Source organism: Hippocampus guttulatus, chromosome 22, assembly GCF_054856545.1.
Source record: "Hippocampus guttulatus isolate MCC_2025c chromosome 22, RoL_Hgut_1.0, whole genome shotgun sequence".
Classification (NCBI taxonomy): Eukaryota; Metazoa; Chordata; class Actinopteri; order Syngnathiformes; family Syngnathidae; genus Hippocampus; species Hippocampus guttulatus.
The window spans coordinates 7,734,720-7,753,578 of record NC_141282.1 but is presented as its reverse complement, the minus strand read 5'-3'; the positions used below and the strand labels follow the sequence as shown (position 1 = coordinate 7,753,578).

At 54.2% G+C, this 18,859-nt stretch overlaps 2 protein-coding genes across 4 annotated transcripts; both read right to left on the bottom strand.

The window, feature by feature from the left end:
• Positions 1–940: 940 nt before the first annotated feature.
• igf1 (insulin-like growth factor 1) lies at positions 941–12,969 on the bottom strand. 3 transcript variants are annotated; one of them, XM_086103515.1, is made up of 5 exons: positions 12,471–12,969; positions 8,913–9,072; positions 3,843–4,099; positions 3,727–3,762; positions 941–3,080 (listed from the first exon to the last, which is right to left on the bottom strand). In XM_086103515.1, the coding sequence occupies exons 2-5, from the start codon at positions 9,064–9,066 to the stop codon at positions 3,021–3,023; spliced, it is 507 nt and encodes a 168-aa protein (XP_085959641.1). In that variant the 5' UTR covers positions 9,067–9,072; positions 12,471–12,969; the 3' UTR covers positions 941–3,020. The 3 variants fall into 3 exon arrangements, with proteins under 3 accessions (XP_085959641.1, XP_085959640.1, XP_085959639.1); XM_086103514.1 differs by lacking the exon at positions 12,471–12,969 and adding an exon at positions 9,668–11,358; XM_086103513.1 differs by lacking the exon at positions 12,471–12,969 and having other exon boundaries at positions 8,913–9,651.
• A 203-nt stretch (positions 12,970–13,172) lies between these two features.
• On the bottom strand, positions 13,173–18,837 carry LOC147186396 (uncharacterized). Its single transcript, XM_086103511.1, has 8 exons — positions 18,456–18,837; positions 17,458–17,660; positions 17,254–17,355; positions 17,081–17,176; positions 16,885–16,995; positions 16,419–16,542; positions 14,734–16,319; positions 13,173–14,281 (listed from the first exon to the last, which is right to left on the bottom strand). The coding sequence occupies exons 1-8, from the start codon at positions 18,481–18,483 to the stop codon at positions 13,289–13,291; spliced, it is 3,243 nt and encodes a 1,080-aa protein (XP_085959637.1). The 5' UTR covers positions 18,484–18,837; the 3' UTR covers positions 13,173–13,288.
• Positions 18,838–18,859: the final 22 nt, after the last annotated feature.

Genomic DNA, 18,859 nt, shown 5'->3' with positions numbered 1-18,859 from the left:
CTCCTCAAGGTTTTTTATTGGGGGGCTGGGGGGGGGGGGGTTATATCCTGTCCCGACTGACTCCGAGCATCGCCCCCCCCCCCCCCTCACCAAAAAGCGCTGACTTGGCAGCTCGGGCCGGCGGGAGCCGCCACGCCCCGCGGTTCTGTTTGCCTTGGCAGAGGCCGTCACCTCTCGGGAAGTATCGCTGGCTGGCGGCGGCGGCACTTTAAAGCCGGCGCTGCGACTCGGGTTACGGCCGCCGCGTCTGGAGGCCGACGAACATTTGCGCAAGCTTCTTCAACACGCGACTTGCGTCATCACCCCCCGCCCCCCGCCGTCGGCCTGCTACACCGCCAATCGGCTCAAGAAATAATTGGAAGGAGAAGAACGCTGAGGATGACGCGACTGTCTTCAAATGCCACTTCAAATATTAAATATTGGCCCCAGGGTAGGGAAGGGGGAGAGGGGGGGGGGTTACTGGGTCCCTCCCTCCCCCACCACACCTGATTCGACTGTTCCCGCCCGTTTCAGGCCTCTTCGGAGCTCGCTGATGAGCCGATCATTGGAATCAGGTGATTTGAATCAGAGGAGCGAGGGATGCAAAGCAGGCAGGACGGAACCCGAGTCCCCCACCCCTGCACGAGCCGTTCTTCCTTTCCTTCCTTTCTCGCCTTCTTTTCATTCTTCCTTCTCTTGGATTTCTTTCTTCCTTCCCGCGCCTTTCTTTCTTTCCCTTTTGGTTTCTCTGCTTCCTCCTGCCCACTTTGCGTCTCGTTCCTTTCCTTCCTTACTTCCTTCTTTCCTTCCTTACTTCCTTCTTTCCTTCCCCCCTTTGGTTTCCCTCGCCTCGCTCCCCCTCAGGTTTCTTCCTTCTGCGCCTTCACTTTCTGGCATCTTATTTTCTCTTTCCTCCCTTCTTTGCCCCCCCCCCCAAAAAAAAGGCTCCACACACTCTCTGTGAAGTTGACAAGTGGTTTATTCAGCAGGAATGGTGAACAATTTGTCACTTTTTTCTTTTCAATCACGACGGGAAGGCAACGGGGCGCCGCGAGCAGAACGGCGGTTGTCTTCTTCGTCATCGCGCTTGAACAATTAGCGATGACAGTTGTCAACACGAGGCGCCGATTGGGAATCCAAAACGTCTTTGGCTTGTTCCGCGTTTGCGATCAAAAGTGCTTGAAACGCTCAAATGACAGGAAGTTCCGACAAAGATCTGTTGACTCAAAGACATTGAAAGCGCACGAGGGCGGACCGAAAGGGAGACGACGTCACTGCGGCCGACGGGCTTCGCCATCTCACGCTTTGCTTTTGCTAGAAGCTAAGCTAATTCATTTTAATGCCGAACGGCGTCCAAATGTTACGTCGTCTCGCTTTAACCACGCCCCTTCGCTTGGGTTCGACCTTTGTAACATAGCAGGCGATCCCGTAGCATTAGCGGGGCTCGTTTCACTTCACAGTACTTTTTGTGGAGCTATGAGTTAATTTTGGGGGCATTCCGGGCCCTCGGGCGTCGTTGAAATAATTTAAGAAACAGTAGGAAAAAAAAAAAAAAAAAAAAAGGCATTTCCGCCACAATCTGTTGCTCTTTTGACAGATCTCGCCACCAAATAAACAAAGACAATTCCATGGGCGGCCACTAGGCTGTGCAGAAGGGAAGCCCCCACCCCCCCCCCCTCTCCCCTCCACGACCCCCTACACCCCCTCGCCCACCTGTCCGTCACAAAGTAGCACCATTATACAGTGGACACTTGTTCATATAGGAAATAGTAATGCATAGATTATAGCATACGCGTTCAGGATTATACGCAGGCGGAGCGATGACCGTGACAATCGGTTGGTGTGTTTGTTAGTTTGTTTGTTCTGTGTCTGCGCGCGCGCGTGCGTGCGTGCGTCGGACCCAACACAAATCATGAAGTCCTTGCGATCAACCTTGAACGCCCCTTTTCACTTCACTTCCGAGCCCGAATCCAATTTGGTCTGCGTTTCGTATGTGTGTGTGTGTGTGTGTGTGCGTGCGCGCACGCGCCTTCTGCCAGTACCCGCCCAAGCGCACTTTGAATCCGCAGGTGAGCCACTTCTGACAAGCACTGCGAAAGGAGAATAATTGACTTGACCAGTTGTGTTTTGTTTATTTTGTTGTGTTTTGGGGGGTTTTTTTCAACGCTAAGGGGGGGCTACCAGTGCAGCGTGGCTGGAAATGGTCCCTATTTTGCAGCGGTTCTCAAACTGAGGTGCCCAGACAAAAAAAATGTTTGCACGAAATGAGGTTGTGTTGCTTGGAAATGTACAAGCTCCTCCCTACCTCAGCTTTGGGCCAATTAAAATCTCGATTGTATCTCAAAAATGTGACATCTCCGCTGAAATAATTTTTGGGTTTTTTTTCTCCGAAGGTGCATCATACCAGAAATAAAGTCCTAGTTTTTTCCCAGATAATTTATGTATTATTATAATGAAAAATATTTTTCAAAAAAAAAATCTGCGGTTATTATTGTACAAAATAATAAAATGATGACTTTTTGGGCAGTTAGGGTGAATTGGCATGAAAAAGTATTTCATCCCGGATCCCAAAAAGTTTGACAACCGCTGCTCTACAGGTCTGTCGTCAGTGTTTGAATCACAGACTGCACCTGAAAGTCGTGGGAAAAAAAAAAAAAAAAAAAAAGCTATCTGCGTTAAATATCCGACTATGAGCCACCTCGGTTTTTAGGGTTTTGTTAAAAAAAAAAAAAAAAACAACAACCTCTGCGATGCTCGATGGGTGAATGGTGAGAGAATTGGAAATGTTTCTTGTCTGCCGACTGACTTGTGTGGTAGCAGCTAAACGAGCGTCTGTGGCGTCGCTTTTACAAAGAACGGATCCGCATTTCGGACGCTGCAGCGTCCGAAACAAAGACAACATCCGTGGGAGCCTCCCCTCCCTCCATCCTTTCGTCACGTTGCCGGCGTGGTTTACGGACAACCGTTTGGGGGCAGGGGGGGGGCAGCGGGGGAAGGAAGGGGGGGGCGGTTCGGGGAAGGCCACGGCCTTCTCTCCTCGCCTACATTCGGTAGTTTCGGCCTGGGGTGTTACCTCGACTTGAGTTTTTCAGATGCACTTCCTGCAGGGGGGGGGGGGGGGGGGGGTAGAGAGAAGTACACTTAGCAAAAAGAGCCCGCCCGGAAAAGGGTCACATGGATATGTCCCAAAGGAACCTAAATTCACTGCTCCAGACCAACATGGAAGACTTTTTTTCCCCCCAGTTTGGAGGGCTGAATTTTCAGAGAAAATTCAGGGATTGATTTCGGATGTCTTTTTTGAGCAGCGCTTCCTGGAGACTTTTTGTCTGGCTCTGGCGTCCAGGTTTGGACTTCAGATAAATCAAATCGAAATCCACAGGGCAAGAATCCCGGCAAATACGCTCGGTCAAAGAGTTAGGCCTTGAGGCATTTGTTTCCCCCCCCCCCCCCCCTCGCACCCGGCGACTCCGCCGTCCCGGCCGCAGGATGTCGCGTCAGCGCTCGAGAGGAGCGCGATACCCTGGCATGCATCAGGCGCGACGCCAGTGCGGAATGCGCAGTGGCAGAGAGGAGCGGGAGTGCCACTCGCTCGACCGCCAAAACCACTTAGTTCCTTCGCCCGCTAATGCTTTTTATTTATTTTTTTCCCCCAAAAGCAGCAGAAACAGAAGCAAACGCGCACACGAGGCCTCTTCCGAAGAAACGCGCGAGTGTCCAACGGCGGAAGGGAGGAGCCGAAGAGCGTACCTTAAAGGCTGAGTGACCGGGTCCGGGTGAAGGTCTCTGCGGGGAGAAGCGGAGAGGATTCACACACACGGCGGACCGATCGCGATGCGCTTTCCGTCTTTCCGCCGTTCGCTCACCTTCTTGTTTTTTGCCTTGTCCGTCGGCGCGGCCGCCCGCCGGTCGGCGCCCCTGTCGGCCTTGTGTCCGGCGCCGCCGACCTTGGCTGCCCCGGGCGCGTCCGTGTGGCGCTGGGCGCGCACCGAGCGAGCGGCCTTGCTGGTCTTGGCGGGCGCGCAGTACATCTCCAGCCGCCGCAGCTCGCAGCTCTGGAAGCAGCACTCGTCCACGATGCCCCGCGACCGCCGGGCGTTGGGGCCGTAGCCGGTCGGCTTACCTGCGGGCGCGCAAGCAAACATCGCGGATGCGACAAAGTTGGGCTTTAAGCGGCGATTTGGACGTCGTTCCCGAAAGATCGGCAAATTCTCTCAAGAAATAGAAGGACGAGGAATAATTGAGTTTGAGAAGTGTGACATCGCCCCCCCCCCGATGCGGGAGATTATATAACGAGAGTCCCGTGCCAAGCGGCCGTCCAGGCCTCATTACAAAAAGCCTCGCAAATTAACATCCGCTGTTATCCCCCCCCCAAATAGCTGGCAACCCCGCCGGCCGAGCAGCTGGACGAGTGGGGGAGAGGGAGGGGGGGGGGGCAAATCAGCTGGCATCGCTTGTAAATTGTCAGATAATCAGCAGCGGCAGATCGAGAAAAAAAACACACCAAAAAAAAAAAAAAAAAAACCCATGCAGATGATAATAATCAGGTCTGAAAGCTTTATACGCTTTGGCTTCCACGGATAATGCCCGTAAGTAATCCCGCGCAAACAACAAGCATCTCCCGGCCAGTTTTCCGACGGCGTGCCATCCGCGGAGGCGGCAGGGCGCCCGGACGAGGCGCTGTTGGGTTTTTTTCCAGCCGCGCGTCGCCGGATTGACACTTTTCCCGCTTCGGGAGCCGCCGACTTTTTTTCCCTCCGCGCGATTTCCTCTCCGAGCGGCTCGGTGAGCCGGGGCCCCGGCCCACCTCGAAACCAAACGGTAGCGGTCGAGGCGTCCCGGTTCCGAGCGGCGGCTCTGGAGGGAAGCATCGACGGCTTGGATTCTCCTTCCGCCGTCATTCCAGAAGGGCACGCCGAGCTTCTTGACTTTTACGGTCTGGTCACGGTGTTCCTCAAAACCCAAAGATTCTTGGGAGCGGGCCGACGCAGAGGACGCTTTATGGCCGAGCGGGAGCGCGAGGAGCTGCTGGTTTTGGAGCGGGCCGTGTCGTCGTAAAGACGAGTGCGTTTCGTGCGTCAGATCCAGTCATCTTTTGGACATCTTGTCCTCGGTGTAAAAGTTGAAGAGGCCCCGGTCGATTGGGAAAACGCGATCGCCTTCCAAGGCCAGCTTGTACCAATACATCAAGCGCGGCGCCGTCCAAAAGGAGCACGCTGATCGCATTAACCGGCCATTCGCGACCCGTTTTAGCCGCGGCCCCGCAAACGCGAGGAAACGTCACAAATGGAGACGATTTTGCTTCGGATCGTCTCCGTTTGCAAAAACCGTTCCGGGACACTTTTGAACGCCGCCAAAACGATCCCTTGAAAAAGCCCTCGTGCCGTACCGACGCTAAGGAGATGTCCATGAATCCATCGGGCCATTGGGGGGGGGCTAAGGTCGAGTCTCTCGTTTCTGTGGTGAGCGGCGCTCAAACGGTCCCTCGTGCCTTCGTCGCATCTCAGATGGACGACTGCAACGCACGTTACGTTACTTTGGGGCTCGGCCAATCCTCCATCGAGCGTCTCCAGCGGATCCACACAACTTCAGTATGCGGCGGGAGAGAATTCTTGTTGAAAAGAATCCCCCCCCCCCCCCGTCGCTGCTTTTCACGAGGGCTTTGAGCTCTTTTGAGATGCTGACGACTCGGGAGGTCTTCCTTTGCACTTGGCCGGGCATTCAGGTTTGCCGCAGGGAGGGACGGGGAGCCTGATCATCCCGTAATCCCTCCTAATCCGCCGCCGCTGAGGGCCAAGGCCTCGCCGTTTGCGCGCACGCATGTGACGCGCTGTTTGCACGTTCTCCATCGGGAGCTTCCCCGAGTCAAATCGAGCGAAGGCCAACGGCCGCCCAGACCAATTTCCTGCGTCGCTTCCACCTGTGCGGGGAGCCTCCGTGCAAAAAAACACCCCCCCCCCCCAAAAAAAAGAAAAAGCGCTGAAAACAATTCGCTACGACGGAGGGATTTTCTCCTCCATCTGGTCATCATTTTCCTTTCCTTTTTTTTTTTCGGGACGGTTCATTCGGAGCACATCGAGAGAGCGGTAACGGTTCTCACGCTCACTCCAGAGCAAACGTTTCACCTTAAACGCGAAAGTGGCCCGGCACTACGGGAGACGCTTGAAGCCAGAAAAAACAACCCAAAAAAAAAAAGCCTCCCAGAACAGGCTCAGATTCGCAGCAGCGGCATCCCGGTCCAGCGGCAGAAGCTCTCCGAAGAGCGACTTGCCATTTCTAGGTCAGAGCAATAAATTGGAAAAAGTGACGACTGATGTGGATTCTTGCGCTACCGCGGTTTGTTTCCACCCGGCTAAGTATTTGGTTATCCCGTCAGGGCAGAAAGCGCGTCGTCCTCGAGCCTGAGCGACACGCGTAAGGTGGATCGGCGCTGTCCGCGAGGCGCAAACGTCGGCGGGCCAACACAAGCAGACGGGATGGGAACACTTGAGCGCCGGCTGTCCTCAAAACTGGACGCCGCCCAAATGGATTCTCCAGATCGCAGCGGCGGCTGGTGTGTGCGACCGCCAAGCGAGACGAGCGGGGACCCGGCAGGAGGAGCTCATTTTCCAAACCTTGCTGAAACGCGCTCATTTTGCAAGACGGGGCAAAATGCGGCAGCGATGCGCGGCCGCTGCGCCCACGCGAGGCCGCGCAGGAAAGACAAACAAGGCCCGCGCCGCGTTGAGCGCATCATGAGCCATCGCTCAACGGCCGGCCGTGGCCAACGTTTGCGCTTCAACTCGGCCGCTGCCCGCCCCCCCCCCCCCGGCTTCGGATATCACTGAGTGGGTGAAGTCTGGATCAGATCAATCAAGTCATCTCAGGAGAGAAAAAGCGAATTGAAGCGCCGAGCTCGGTCGCAGAACCGATTTGGAGTCTTTGGTGAAGGTGCCGTCGCATCCGTTTGACCATGAAAACGGGAGCGAGGAAAACACGCTCATGTTCTTCGCGGGTCTGTCGGACAAGACGAGTAGCGCACCACCGGGAATCCAAATGGGGGTTTGGGGGAACCCCCCCCCCCCCCCCCAACAAGCGTCACTGGCAGAAAGCTGGCACTGTCACCACCACTGGCGGGCGCGGCCGGCAGAGTTTTGGACGGGCAGGGCTCGCTGCCGTTCAGAAGCTTGTTGGTGGCCCTCCAGCAGCGGAGTCTGCGGCCGAGCGAGCGGCAAGGTGCACTCCGACGCCATTCGGCCACAAGTGCCATTGGCCATCGAGAGGGAGGTGAGCTGACCCAAAAGCCGCGAGGGCAGCGCTCCATTTGAGGACACCCCAGTGCTCACAGATTGCTGCGGGCAGGCCCGTGGGCAAACGGGGGGGGTCCCGTAGCCTCCCTCCTCCAGCTGCCACATCGAGCAGCGGAACGTTTGTTGTCCAAAGCGCAGACGCAAAAGTGTCGCGTCAGCCGGATGCCGACTCCATCCCCTGCACAAAGTCCTCCGAGGAATGCGTGACGTGCAAAAACTGAGAGCGGCGGGCCGCCGCCTTCCTCCCCAAAAGCCCGCGAGCACGCCTCGGCGGTCTGAGGCGGCGAGGCGTGCGGCCTTGATGAAGTGAGCAGGCGGCGGCGCGAGAGGAGCCCGCTGACAAGTCAATCGAGCGGCAATGGCGGCGAGTCAAGCGCGCCTCGCGCACAAGTGCGCTTTCCGCCGGCGGAATCTCCCAAAGAGGGCGGCGGCCCGGGACCACCGCGACTCACGTTTGTCAATCGCAGGCGGTACCGAGACCCCGAGTAGTTGCTTCAGAAGGTGGCTCGGATCGTCCGGCCTCATGTTAGCAAAGCTTTGGTTCAATTAGCTGACCTTTAGCTTCACAACTAAAAAAAAAAAAAAAAAAAAAAAAAAAAAAACACCTGACCCGGCACGGCTAATTGCTCACTTCATAAAGTGAAAAGAATGCAAGCGCAAAAGCACTCGAGATCCTGCGACCCCCCCCCCCCCCTCCCAGAAACATCTTTCTGGAATTGGCAGCTGCCAAACGTTGTGTGGAAAAAATCTCTCGCAGCTTTGGGATGGGACCAAAGCCTCACTAATGGATGTCAAAGCGGCACGCCGGCCCCCATCGATTATCAGCGTGATGGGGTTGTGAGGGATTTTTTTCTTTTTTTTTGGGACACATTCCGGGTTGAGAAACAAGGACGGACGGCAATGCCATGTTTCACTGCAGGGAAGGAAGCAAGTGGAATGGAACAAGCCGAGATTTAACTCCTGCTTTTCTTTGGGTACTTTTCCTCTCCTCGGGTGGAAAACATGAAGTTTCTGACAGCCCCCGCCCCCACTTAAAGACTTTCCCTGATCTGCCACTCGACACCCACCATCATCTTTCTCCGCTCGCTTTCGGCGGTTTCGAGTCCCGTGTGCCGCGCGCGTGGCTCTCGGGGCTCCCGCTAGTCCGCCGAGCGTCGGCGCCGCACTCCGCGGGGGGGGGGGGGGGGGGGAGATTCTCTGGCACGCCGGCTCAATTCAGCTGATGTTCGCAGCCGATGAACACCGGAGACGGCGATTGACAAAAATGAAAAGACGGGCCCGGAGAGGGTTTTTTTTTTTTGTCACGCTGGGGCTGGAATTTTAAAGCTTTCCATTTCCAAAAGGCGGGGGTTGGCCGAGGTCACCGTGATTCTCACCTGTAACGGCTCCGCATGAGAAGAGAGCGTGCGGGAGATTGTTCTCCAATGTGTTGAGCAATTGAGCAAAGGACAGCGGGATGAACGTCCACTGCAGGTGTGAGGAAATGGGACGGGCGGGGCGGGGCGGGGCGGGGGAGCATCTTCCGGAACGGATGTGAATGTCAACCCGGGTGCTTTTTTATTGATGAGCTCGGTCAGCCCTTGCAGAGCGGCTTCATGAATAAAAAATAAGCTGGGAGCGCGCGCGCACGCCGGCGGTTGCACTTACTGAAATAAAAGCCCCGCTCTCCGCACACAAACTGCAGCGTGTCGACCAGCTCCGCCCCGCACAGCGTCTCTGGCCGCGCCCCTGAGGCCGCCGGAGTCAGGCTAAGGACGCACAGCAGTAGTGAGAGGGTGTGGCTACGGGACATCCAGCACATCGCATTCTGCCGGGGGGAGCAAAGAGAGAGAAAGTGAGAGGCGGCGAGAGCATCACCGGGCGCGAGGTGGCGCGGAAAGCGCCACCTCGCGCTTGGAGGAAAAAAAAAAAAAAAAAAAAAAAAAAAAAAAAGTTCAAAGAATGACACGAAGAAACACTTTGGGTGAAACTTTAACAACGCCGCGGGCTGAATGTGCCCCCTCCCACCCATTAAAAAAAATGCTGTCTAGTCGTGCGTAAATACGCGCAAGAAACGCGGCGAGCACCGACAGCCGCGCAGAGGAAAAACCGGCCCGGTGATACAATAAAACATCATAAACGCCCCCAGGGTCCTTTTGCACAGAAACGGAAGCCTCAATCCTGAAAAAACAAACAAACAATACAAAAGTGTGCGCATTACTCCCGTCAATGGAGGGGGGGGAAAAAAGCCCATCGTAGCGATGCAATTTGTCCGACAACGGAAAGAGACGGCAGACAGAAATGCACACGAAGATTGCATGCGAGTGGGAATAAACTTACGGATGCGCACGTCATGTGCTGAAAATAAAAGCACATCATGAAAATAATCGGAAAAGTGCGCGCGCGGAGCAGGTACGAGTTACCTTGAGGACGTCCCATAAATGCCACCGGAGGGAGGAAAGAGCGCAGGACATCCCCGCGGGTCTCCGCAAGCAAAAAAAAAAAAAAAAAAAAAAAGGCCGGCGAGAAGTCGACTTGTTTCAAGTCATTAAAAAACGGAGAAAAGAAGGGAAAAAGAAAATAAGGAGGAGGAGGAGGAGGAGGAGGAGAAAGGAAGGAAGGAAGGAAGAACAACAAGCGGGGCAGAAAAAGCGGACGAGATGCGCGCACCGGGGGCCAATGTCACATCTCAACATTCCCACTTTTGTTCCATTGCGCACGCTCGTTTTGGAGAGAAGTGAGATTTAGCGAACAGGAGACGGATTTAGCGAGAAAATCCCTCACATTTATCGAACATTACACACATGGAGCAGGAAACAGCTGGGCCGGCGTTCAGCCTCGCGCGCCTCCGAAGTTATTCATTAAGGATTTTTGGGCACGCGTTCAAATCACGTCATTCTCGCTCTTTTTTCCCTCTCTCTCTCTTTCTGCTTTTTTTTTCCCTTCTGCTTCTCTGAACAGGCTCGACTCGCCGTTTCTTCGTGTCGCGCGAACGAGTTTTGATCGCGCAACGTTTCGCTCCGTGACCAAACGCTCACGATCGCAAACGCGCCCGCCGTGGCCGCGCATGAGGCCGATCTCGGGTCGGTGTCACCTTGCAAGCTGACACATGTTGCAGCGCGAGGTGGCGGTGGGGAATGGGGGGGGGTTGCAAGGGGGCGCCACTGAGCAATGACAGCGCACGCGGGGCTTCAAAGAGGAGGCCGCGCTTGGCGCGGCGAGAGCCAATCGCAAAGCAGGACAGCCGAGCGTGCGTCCCTCCCGGCATGCATCGGCCGCGAAGCCGAAAGACACGCTCAAGGCGGGGAAGTGGGTCAAAGCGCATGCGCAGGAGCACGATGATGATGATGATGATGATGATGATGATGATGATGCTGATGCTGATGACGACACCGAAAGCTGCTTTGAGATCCCAAGATGACCCTGTTTGGCAGCAAGTGGCGAGCCCGCGCGTCCACGCTTCCCGACTTTTTGGGCCCTGCGCATCATTTCTTGTCAAAGTCATTTCTTTTGTGCAAAGTGCATTCATCATAAATAATCCAGCCATCCACCCAACCGTTTCCTGCCCCCGCACACATCCGTGTCGAAATTCAAGCTTAGACAACAAACAGGCGCCAGTCAAAGACGGCGTCGCGTCACGTTGGACTTGACACGAGCACAGCTTTTGAGTAGAAGATCGAGATGAGGCTTTCGGTCTCAGCTCGTTATGCCGATTAGGAAGGAGGAAACTCAACTTTAGAGAGTACTGAAAAAAAAAACGGATGCTGCATAGGAAGACGGTTCGTACAATAAATGAATCACGTAAAAATCATTCCATGTTCTATTGCAGATTGTTAAAAGCTAGGGGGTTGAAAACTGCTACACAACAAAATATTCTGTCCATCTTGATAGATAAATCGGCAGGAAATATGGGGAATTGCTGCAAATTTATTTTGGTCCGCGTGTGTGTGTGTGTTATTTTGAGTGGAACTATCGATTTCTACGTTGCAAAGTGCCAGTTATGTCCGTGCGCCCAAGCAGGGTCACATGAGGATGCTTGATTAGGAAAGCCATTAATCCTCCCTTCTCCAGATTAAATGTGATGCTTGTGACACTAAAATCTCACCCCCCCCCCCACCCAAAGGAAGTAATTGGAATACAGAACTGTTCGTTCCATTTTTATTCCCTGAAATTGAGGAGAAGGCACTAATAAATATAAGATGCTCTCCGTTGTAGTTGATCCACATGCGAGGATTTGAAAGTATTCCACTTTTTGCCTGTCGGATGTTCAAATGGAAGAAATGAAGCCAAGCGGAGGCGCGCGTGTTTTATCGTTTTCGCGGTAACGCGCAAGGGTCGGCGCGGTTTTTCCAGCGCGCCTGCTGGAACTCAAAAACAAATTTTCAGTGCACTTGTCGAACGCTTGGCAAATTGCATCATGTCAATTAGTGTGTCTGACAATGAGGGGGAAGGGGGGCGGCCGGGGAGCCGGGGGCTCATTGTTTTTATCGTTTCACCGCAGAATCTTCCGTCGAAAGTCTCGTAAATGTCGCCTTTTGGCCAGCTGCTGCTATTGCAAAACCGCCTTTGAATAAAGGCGAGTATGGCGACTATTCCTGGGGCGGCTTCACGTAAATGACGAAATGAAAACAGTGGCTGGATGGGGCCATAAAAAAAATGAGTGAAATTTTTAATTTAAAATGGCGCCAGCAGACTTCACAACATCGGCCCAAAACCGATTCACATCAGTGTCCTTGCAATGGAAGGACAATAGCGGTTGGCGGCGCTCGTGCGCCATCCAGATGCTTTGCCAACCACCTCGAGGACAACAAGGAACAACTACAAGTTAGGCAGCCTTGCGTTTGCTGCTGCTCACGTTTTCGTCGTTTGCGGAAGCTCAATGTTATTCATGTGTGCTTTTATACGGTACAGTTGAGCGCTATTCAAAAAAGGCGTGTTAAAAATACGAAGCTTTGTTCAAAAAATGAAAATCAAAATCTGAAAGCCACCAGTGGTTAAAAAAAAAAAAAGTGAACGGGTGGAGCCATAAATCAATCGGAGTTCAAAAGGGCAAGCAGTGCAAGTGCCGTCGAACGTGTGCGCGGTAGCAGCGCTCCGCGCCGAGATGCTATGCAGTCATTTCCTTCACGCGACCGTTTTGTGAGCTTCGAGGGGCTATGTGACATACTGCAATATTTATAGGTACGCACGCGTACACGAGGCCCATGTGCGCGTGTGTTGTGATACCTCACAGCGTGCAGTGGAGCCGCACGCCGAAGCTATTCCAGGCCGGCATAAATCAGCCGAGCTCCGCTTTCGACAGCGAGCGGCTCCGCGGAGTCATTCTCGCCGCCGCAGACACGTCGGAAGGCGGCCATTGAAAAGGGTCATCGTGGCCAAGCGCAGCCGGGACACACACAGGCAGAAAGATTCTACACGAAGAACAAAAAGGACAAACTGAGCGTCACGGGGGTGCATCTTGTACCGTGGCGGGACTCCAGCAGGGGGCGACAACGCCAGACGCTCAGATGCCTGGTGCCGATTTCCGCTCTGGTGCCGACACCTACTGGTGAAGACTGGTCACGACAGGGAAATAACAGGACACTTTAGAATTACTGAAGTGGAATTTAACAATGCTATAATTGTATATGGAATACTTACCATTTTTGCTGTTCTTTTAATAGATTAAAAGCTAACAATTGCATTTTTTGAGGGGTTGGGGGGGGTTACTTCTATTTTACAGACTCCAATTTCGACATATTCTACTTTGAGGTAAGAAATCTCTCAAGTGGAATTTGACAAATGCATAATTTTGGGGGATTAAAATAAAGGGCTCAAATTAGAATTTAAGACGACCAAATTTCTACATTTGAGCCGGAAATAGATTCTTCACCTTAAAACTGAATTGTGAACAAATGGGGGGGGGAAAAAAAACAAGAGTCAGTGGCATAAATTCCACATTTGGCTGGGTTTATTGAAAAGATTACAGCTTGAAAGAGCGAAGAATTGAAGGCATGTGCGATTTATAAGGGGTGGGGCGGGGCATGTCGGCAGCCGGTCTTTGGTTACTGGAACTCGATAGTGACTTGCGTGAAGGTTTGCTCCAATTTGACAGAGTGCGCGGCGGCGTGCTCCCACAGCGCCTTCTTGTGCAGGAAAGACAGGTCGCAGCGCTCGCAGGCGTAGGTCTTGACCTTGTTGGCCACCTTGGCGGCGTGCGTGCGGCGGTGCTTCTTCATGTGGTAGGACATGCGGAAGGCCTTGTGGCACACGTCGCACTTGAAGGGCTTCTCGCCCGTGTGGATGCGCACGTGCGACTTGAGGTAGCCCGACTGGATGAAGGCCTTGCCGCACACGTCGCACTTGTACGGCCGCTCGCCCGTGTGGTAGCGCGTGTGCAGCCGCAGCTCGTTGGCGGTGAGGAAGGTCTTGCCGCACACGGTGCACTGGTACGGCCGCTCGCCCGTGTGGATGAGCTCGTGGCGCTTGAGCGACGTCTCCTTCATGAACTGCTTGCCGCAGCTGGCGCACGGGTAGCGCACGCCGATGTGCACCTGCTCCACGTGGTTGCCGAGCTGCTGCTTGGTGCGGTAGGCGGCCGGGCACTGGGCGCAGGCCCACGGCCGCTCCTCCGAGTGCGTGCCCATGTGCACGGTGAGCTCGGAGGCCGAGCGGTAGCACTTGCCGCACTGCCAGCACAGGAAGGGCCGCTCGCCCGTGTGCTTGCGCTGGTGCACCGTCAGGCAGTTGGACGAGCGGAAGCGCGCCGGGCACGCGTCGCAGGCGAAGGGGAACTCGCCCTTGTGGATGCGCAGGTGGACGGCCAGGTAGGAGAGCTGCGAGAAGCTCTTGTCGCACTGCGGGCACGGGTACGGCCCCACGAAGGCGTGCTGCTTCTCGTAGTGCTCGCGCAAGCGGCGCAGCAGCGTGAAGCTCTTGTCGCACATGGTGCACGCCATGGGCCGGTGCATCAGCTGGTGCCGCTCGAAGGCCGCCTCGCTGCCCAGGATCTTGCCGCACTCCTTGCAGTAGAGCGGGTCGTGGATCCTCTGGTGCACCTTTGCGGAGAGGCAGACATTTCACTAAATCCTTACGACTCAAGCAAGGATTTTGAGACTATTCTGCAGATTTTCCCCAAAATCCATTTGGCATCATTACACCTCGCGTGCAAATGCTAAAAAGCTGTCAAACTGAAATGTTGTGAAATATATGGACATTTGGCGCTCTTATTATCATGATTATCTTGGCGCTTAGCAACCGTACTTTGCTGAAGGGAAGAGCTTCATTTAGTCGGGCGACAGCCTCGCCAAACAAAACAAAACAAAAAAAGTTCTTTTGCTGCCATCTCATGACTTCCTTCGGGGACTTTTGCAATTTGCGACATGGCTCGGTTCCTGAACAGTAAATCCGGAGGACAGAAATGGCAGTGGAGTCGATCAATCGAGATCTAAGAAGCGAAAGCGCAGACGTGGCTGGCGGAAAGGCTTCGCCGCGTGCCGAACGATCTCACCTTGAGCATGGTGAGGCTCTTGAACTCCTTGCCGCAGGCGCCGCAGGTCATGACGTCGCGCAGGTCCACCTTGCACACGTTCTCCTGGTGCTCCTTGAGGGCCGACAGCAAGTCAAAGTGCTTGCCGCAGTTGGAGCACCACATGGGGACCTGGAGCGGCTGGCCGTCGCCGTGGCTGGGCCCGGCCTTGGCCTCCTTCTTCCAGGAGCAGCGGGCCGTCTTCTTGTGGCAGATGGCGTAGATCTGGTGGCGCTTGAGGCCGTGCAGGTGCTTGAAGCGCTTCTTGCAGTGCACGCAGTGGAAGGGCCGCTCCTCCGTGTGGCTCTGGATGTGGCGGTTCAGCGTCTTGACGTTGTCGAAGGAGCCGGCGCACACCGGGCACGTTTTGAGGGCTTTGCCGCGCGGCCCCCGGCGGGCGGCCGGCTGCGCGGGCGCCCCGGAGGCGTCGACCGCGGAGGCGTCCACCCCGGCGTCCTCCGGGTTCTTTTCGGCTTCGGCCAGGATCTCCTCCACGCTCTTGCTGGCCTCCTCGCGCACGCCCTCGTGGCCGTGGATGATCTGGTGCTTCTTGAGCGTGTCGCGGTACTTGAAGCCCTTGTCGCAGCCGACGCAGATGAAGGGACGCTCCTCGGTGTGCGAGCGCAGGTGCTTGTCCATGTCGGCGCTGGACGGCAGAGTGCGGCCGCAGATGGGGCAGACTTTGCCCTCCGCCGGCTGCGCGTCGAGGCTCTGCTCTTGGCGCCTTTGGGCCAGAGGCCTCTTGAGCTCTTGGCTCTTGCAGAACTCCTTCTGGTGTCGCTTGAGGACGTAGCGGGTCTTGAAGCGCTTCTCGCAGAAGGAGCACTTGTGCGGCCGGTCTTCCGAGTGCGACGTCATGTGGCGCTCCATGTCCACCTTGCGCGCAATGTACTTGCCGCAGAGGGCGCAGTTTTTGTTGTCCGGCGATTCGGGCTCCGCCGCCGCCTCCTCCTCCTCCTCGTCCGCGTCGTCATCGTCCCGCTCGTGGACGCGCATGTTGTGCCGCTTCATGTCGTACTGGTCGCGGAAGCGCTTGTTGCAGCGGCCGCACTTGTACTTGAGCTCGCGGTTCTCCGAGTGCGTCTCCTGGTGCCGCCTCATTGCGGCGGCGCGCAGAAAACTCTTGCCGCACACCGGGCAAGTCTTGTTGGTGGGGTGCCTCTTCCTCTGACGCTTGGGCGACCCGGAGGAGTCGTCGTGGTCGTCGTCGTCCTTCCCCGCCTCCACCGCTTGCCTCTTCAGCTGCAGACGCTTGCTTTGCTTGAGCGGCTGGAACGCGGCCGGTTTCAACGAAGCCTCGCCTTCCGCTTCCTCGCCCTCGTCGTCTTCTTCCTCGTCCTCCTCTTGGGGGGCGGGATCCATCAAGCCAGGTGTCTGTTCAATCTGTATGTAGTCCAAGAGTGTGACCGTCTCGCCTTCCACTTGCACGGTGACGCATCCCGCCATCTGATCGGCGGCCGGCTGCAGCTGGATGTGCTCGCCGTTGATGAGAACCTTCTCCAGCTGCGGGAGGGCCAGCGAGGACAGGATGCAGTTCCCGAAGGATGACAGGATGCTCTGAGAGTCATCTGATCAGAAGGAGCGCAAAGACGAGGGTCAAAAACGGATGGTTTTCATTCAGGGGTGTCGGTGGGTGGGTGGGGGGGTCTTCCACCGAGGAGCCTCACCGGTTAAATCAAAATGACCGAGCGCAGTGTGGTGCAAGAGGGCCGCCTTCAAGTGCGGTAGCTCGAGAACCGAGTGGACGCACTCATCCAGGGCCTGCGGGGCAGCGCTCAACAAGGCGGCCGTCTGGATGGGACGCACAATAAAATCCACCATTGGATAATATCATCATGTCACCACAAAAAATGATGACACTATTCATCTTCTGGCATTTCTTGTAAAAATAAATAGATGATTAGATTTATACATATATATTTTTTTTTACATCAGAAGAGTGCTCTTTCCACTCCACTAACAACCCGAGATAAACTAAGTGTTGCTCTCCTACAAACATCCTTGGCACAAATGACCACTTAATAAAAGTTTTCTTATCTTATCTTAAATCTGAAGGTCCTTTCGGTCTTATAAAAAAATGTCAACACCTGCGCACAACTGGATTAAATGGCCAGTTCGCTGTGGTTTCAGTACCTGCTGAATGTCCGGCACCGGGAGAAGCTTCTCCAGCCTGGACAGGAAGTCCAGCATGAGCACTTGCAGAGCGCTGTCATATTCGGGTCCAAAGGCGGAGGGAAACACATCCTGCAAAGGGATGGATTGCTTTAAAATCAGCCCACAAACATTTTTTGATTCGCCCTCCGACATTTTGACAGAAACGCAAACAAACCCGAAAGAACTTGTCCTTCTCTTCGGGGTCTTTCAGGAGCAGCTCGATTTGATCCACAAAGTTGGATTCAGGAAATTGGACCTCGGCAAAGCAGGGCTGACAGACAAGCGTGAGCGGTTTAAAGTGAACAGTAAAAAAAAGATGCTGATTGGATCCCCGTTTAGGATGCTAACCTGCCCCGCCCATGTTGAGATGAGGCTTTTGATTCGGCTCAAGTGCATCTCAATGGTTTCCCTCTCTGGGTCTAACTTGGATCGACACAATTCCAGAACCACCTGAAACACGCAACCAAATACACTTTTGTTTTTCATGTCACTCAAGCGGCAGCATATCTGACGCTCACGGGTCACTCAAAGGTGGTCCCGCCTCTACCCTACCCGTGCCCGCAGCCCCAGCAGCAACTGTGCCTTCTGGTCCGCATTTAAGAGCTCGGGTAAAATGTCAGAGACAGTGGTGACAAACTCCTCCACCGTGCCGTAGTCCCAAACGTCGCCACGCTGCACCACCTGCCACATAGCGGCCGACACCAGGCGTAGAGGCGGGATGAAGAGGCGCAGGGACGGCAGCAGGAGTGGAGAATCTGGACACACAAAGAAAAAAGATTTCACGAGAAGTCAATCATGTATAGCCACATACCCATTTTATATACCGCTTATCTTCATTTGGTTGTATTGGTGCTCTGGACTGGTTGCCAGTGAATCACAGGGCACATATAGAAAAACAAGCATTCAATCTATAACCAATTTGAGTCTTGAGAGGCAGGAAGGCAACATATGAACCCCAATCATCCAAACTGTACGGCAGATAAGTAAATTATTGTTCGGGTTTTGAATTTAATTCAAACATTTATCATTCATGGTCAACGAAATAAGATGGTTGTCATTGTACTGCTGCGGCGTTCAGGGACACACAAACACGTGGTAATTTTAACACACTACGACAGACGTCACATTTGCGCGTCAACATTGGGTGACGCGATTTACTGCTTTAGTGTGACAAAACTCGCCGTTTGTGCCTGACCCAGGCTTTTGACTTTAATATTATAATCTATAAGGATTCTCTCTTTAATTTTTGAGGGGGGGGGGGAAGTTATGAAAGAATGCCTCGCTTCCAGTGGAGTCACCAATAGTTCCTAAAATAAATGAGGTTGTTGTGTTTCCTCTAGTTAAATCCGGTTGACAATTTGAAATGAATCCTGAGATGATTTTGCATAATTAGTCGTCGCTCAGCTTCTTCCAGCCAAGTAAACGGACACGTTAGCTCAGCGCCATCTCACAGCGGGCTACGCCATGTTGCGAATCGGACGCACTCAGGGAAAAAGAAAATCCCAGAAACTCGCCAAGAGGGGGGCATTTATAATTTCTGTTCGCTTTACCATTCTCGGTGTGCTGTAACGTGTCCATGTTGCCACGGGGGTCTTTGAAAAAGCGACGAAGACGAAGTCGGGGGTCGATTGGGAGTCGATGCCCGCCCGGCTCTGCGGTGCCAGTTGGCGGGTAGGTAAAAAAAATCGGCGCCTCGATTTTCTCTTCAGACTGCGCAGGCGTCGTCCTAAAATGATTTCTCTCGTCCTCGGTCAGCCGTCTCTGAACATTTATAACGTTGAACTGAAATAATTATCGAGTCGACTAGGGTTTTATAATCTATCGTTTACATGACAAAAGATTGAAAGCGCCACGAATCGCTGTATATTAGCAAATGTTCTTGCCCTTCGCTAAAGTAAGGGAGAAAAAAAAGCCATGACGGCTCTTCTTTGCTTGGGATTTATGTGGCGAAGTG

Excerpts from the sequence above, each read along its gene's own strand:
- igf1 (XM_086103513.1), bottom strand. The coding sequence starts at position 9,276 with ATGGGTGGGAGGGGGCACATTCAGCCCGCGGCGTTGTTAAAGTTTCAC. Across the intron at positions 4,100-8,912 it reads AGAGCGGGGCTTTTATTTCA|GTAAGCCGACCGGCTACGGC; the intron begins GTAAGTGCAACC and ends GCGCGCCCGCAG. Across the intron at positions 3,081-3,726 it reads CCGGTCACTCAGCCTTTAAG|GAAGTGCATCTGAAAAACTC; the intron begins GTACGCTCTTCG and ends CCCCCCCTGCAG.
- LOC147186396 (XM_086103511.1), bottom strand. The coding sequence starts at position 18,483 with ATGGACACGTTACAGCACACCGAGAATG. Across the intron at positions 16,996-17,080 it reads AGAAGGACAAGTTCTTTCGG|GATGTGTTTCCCTCCGCCTT; the intron begins GTTTGTTTGCGT and ends ATCCCTTTGCAG. Across the intron at positions 14,282-14,733 it reads AGAGCCTCACCATGCTCAAG|GTGCACCAGAGGATCCACGA; the intron begins GTGAGATCGTTC and ends CTCTCCGCAAAG.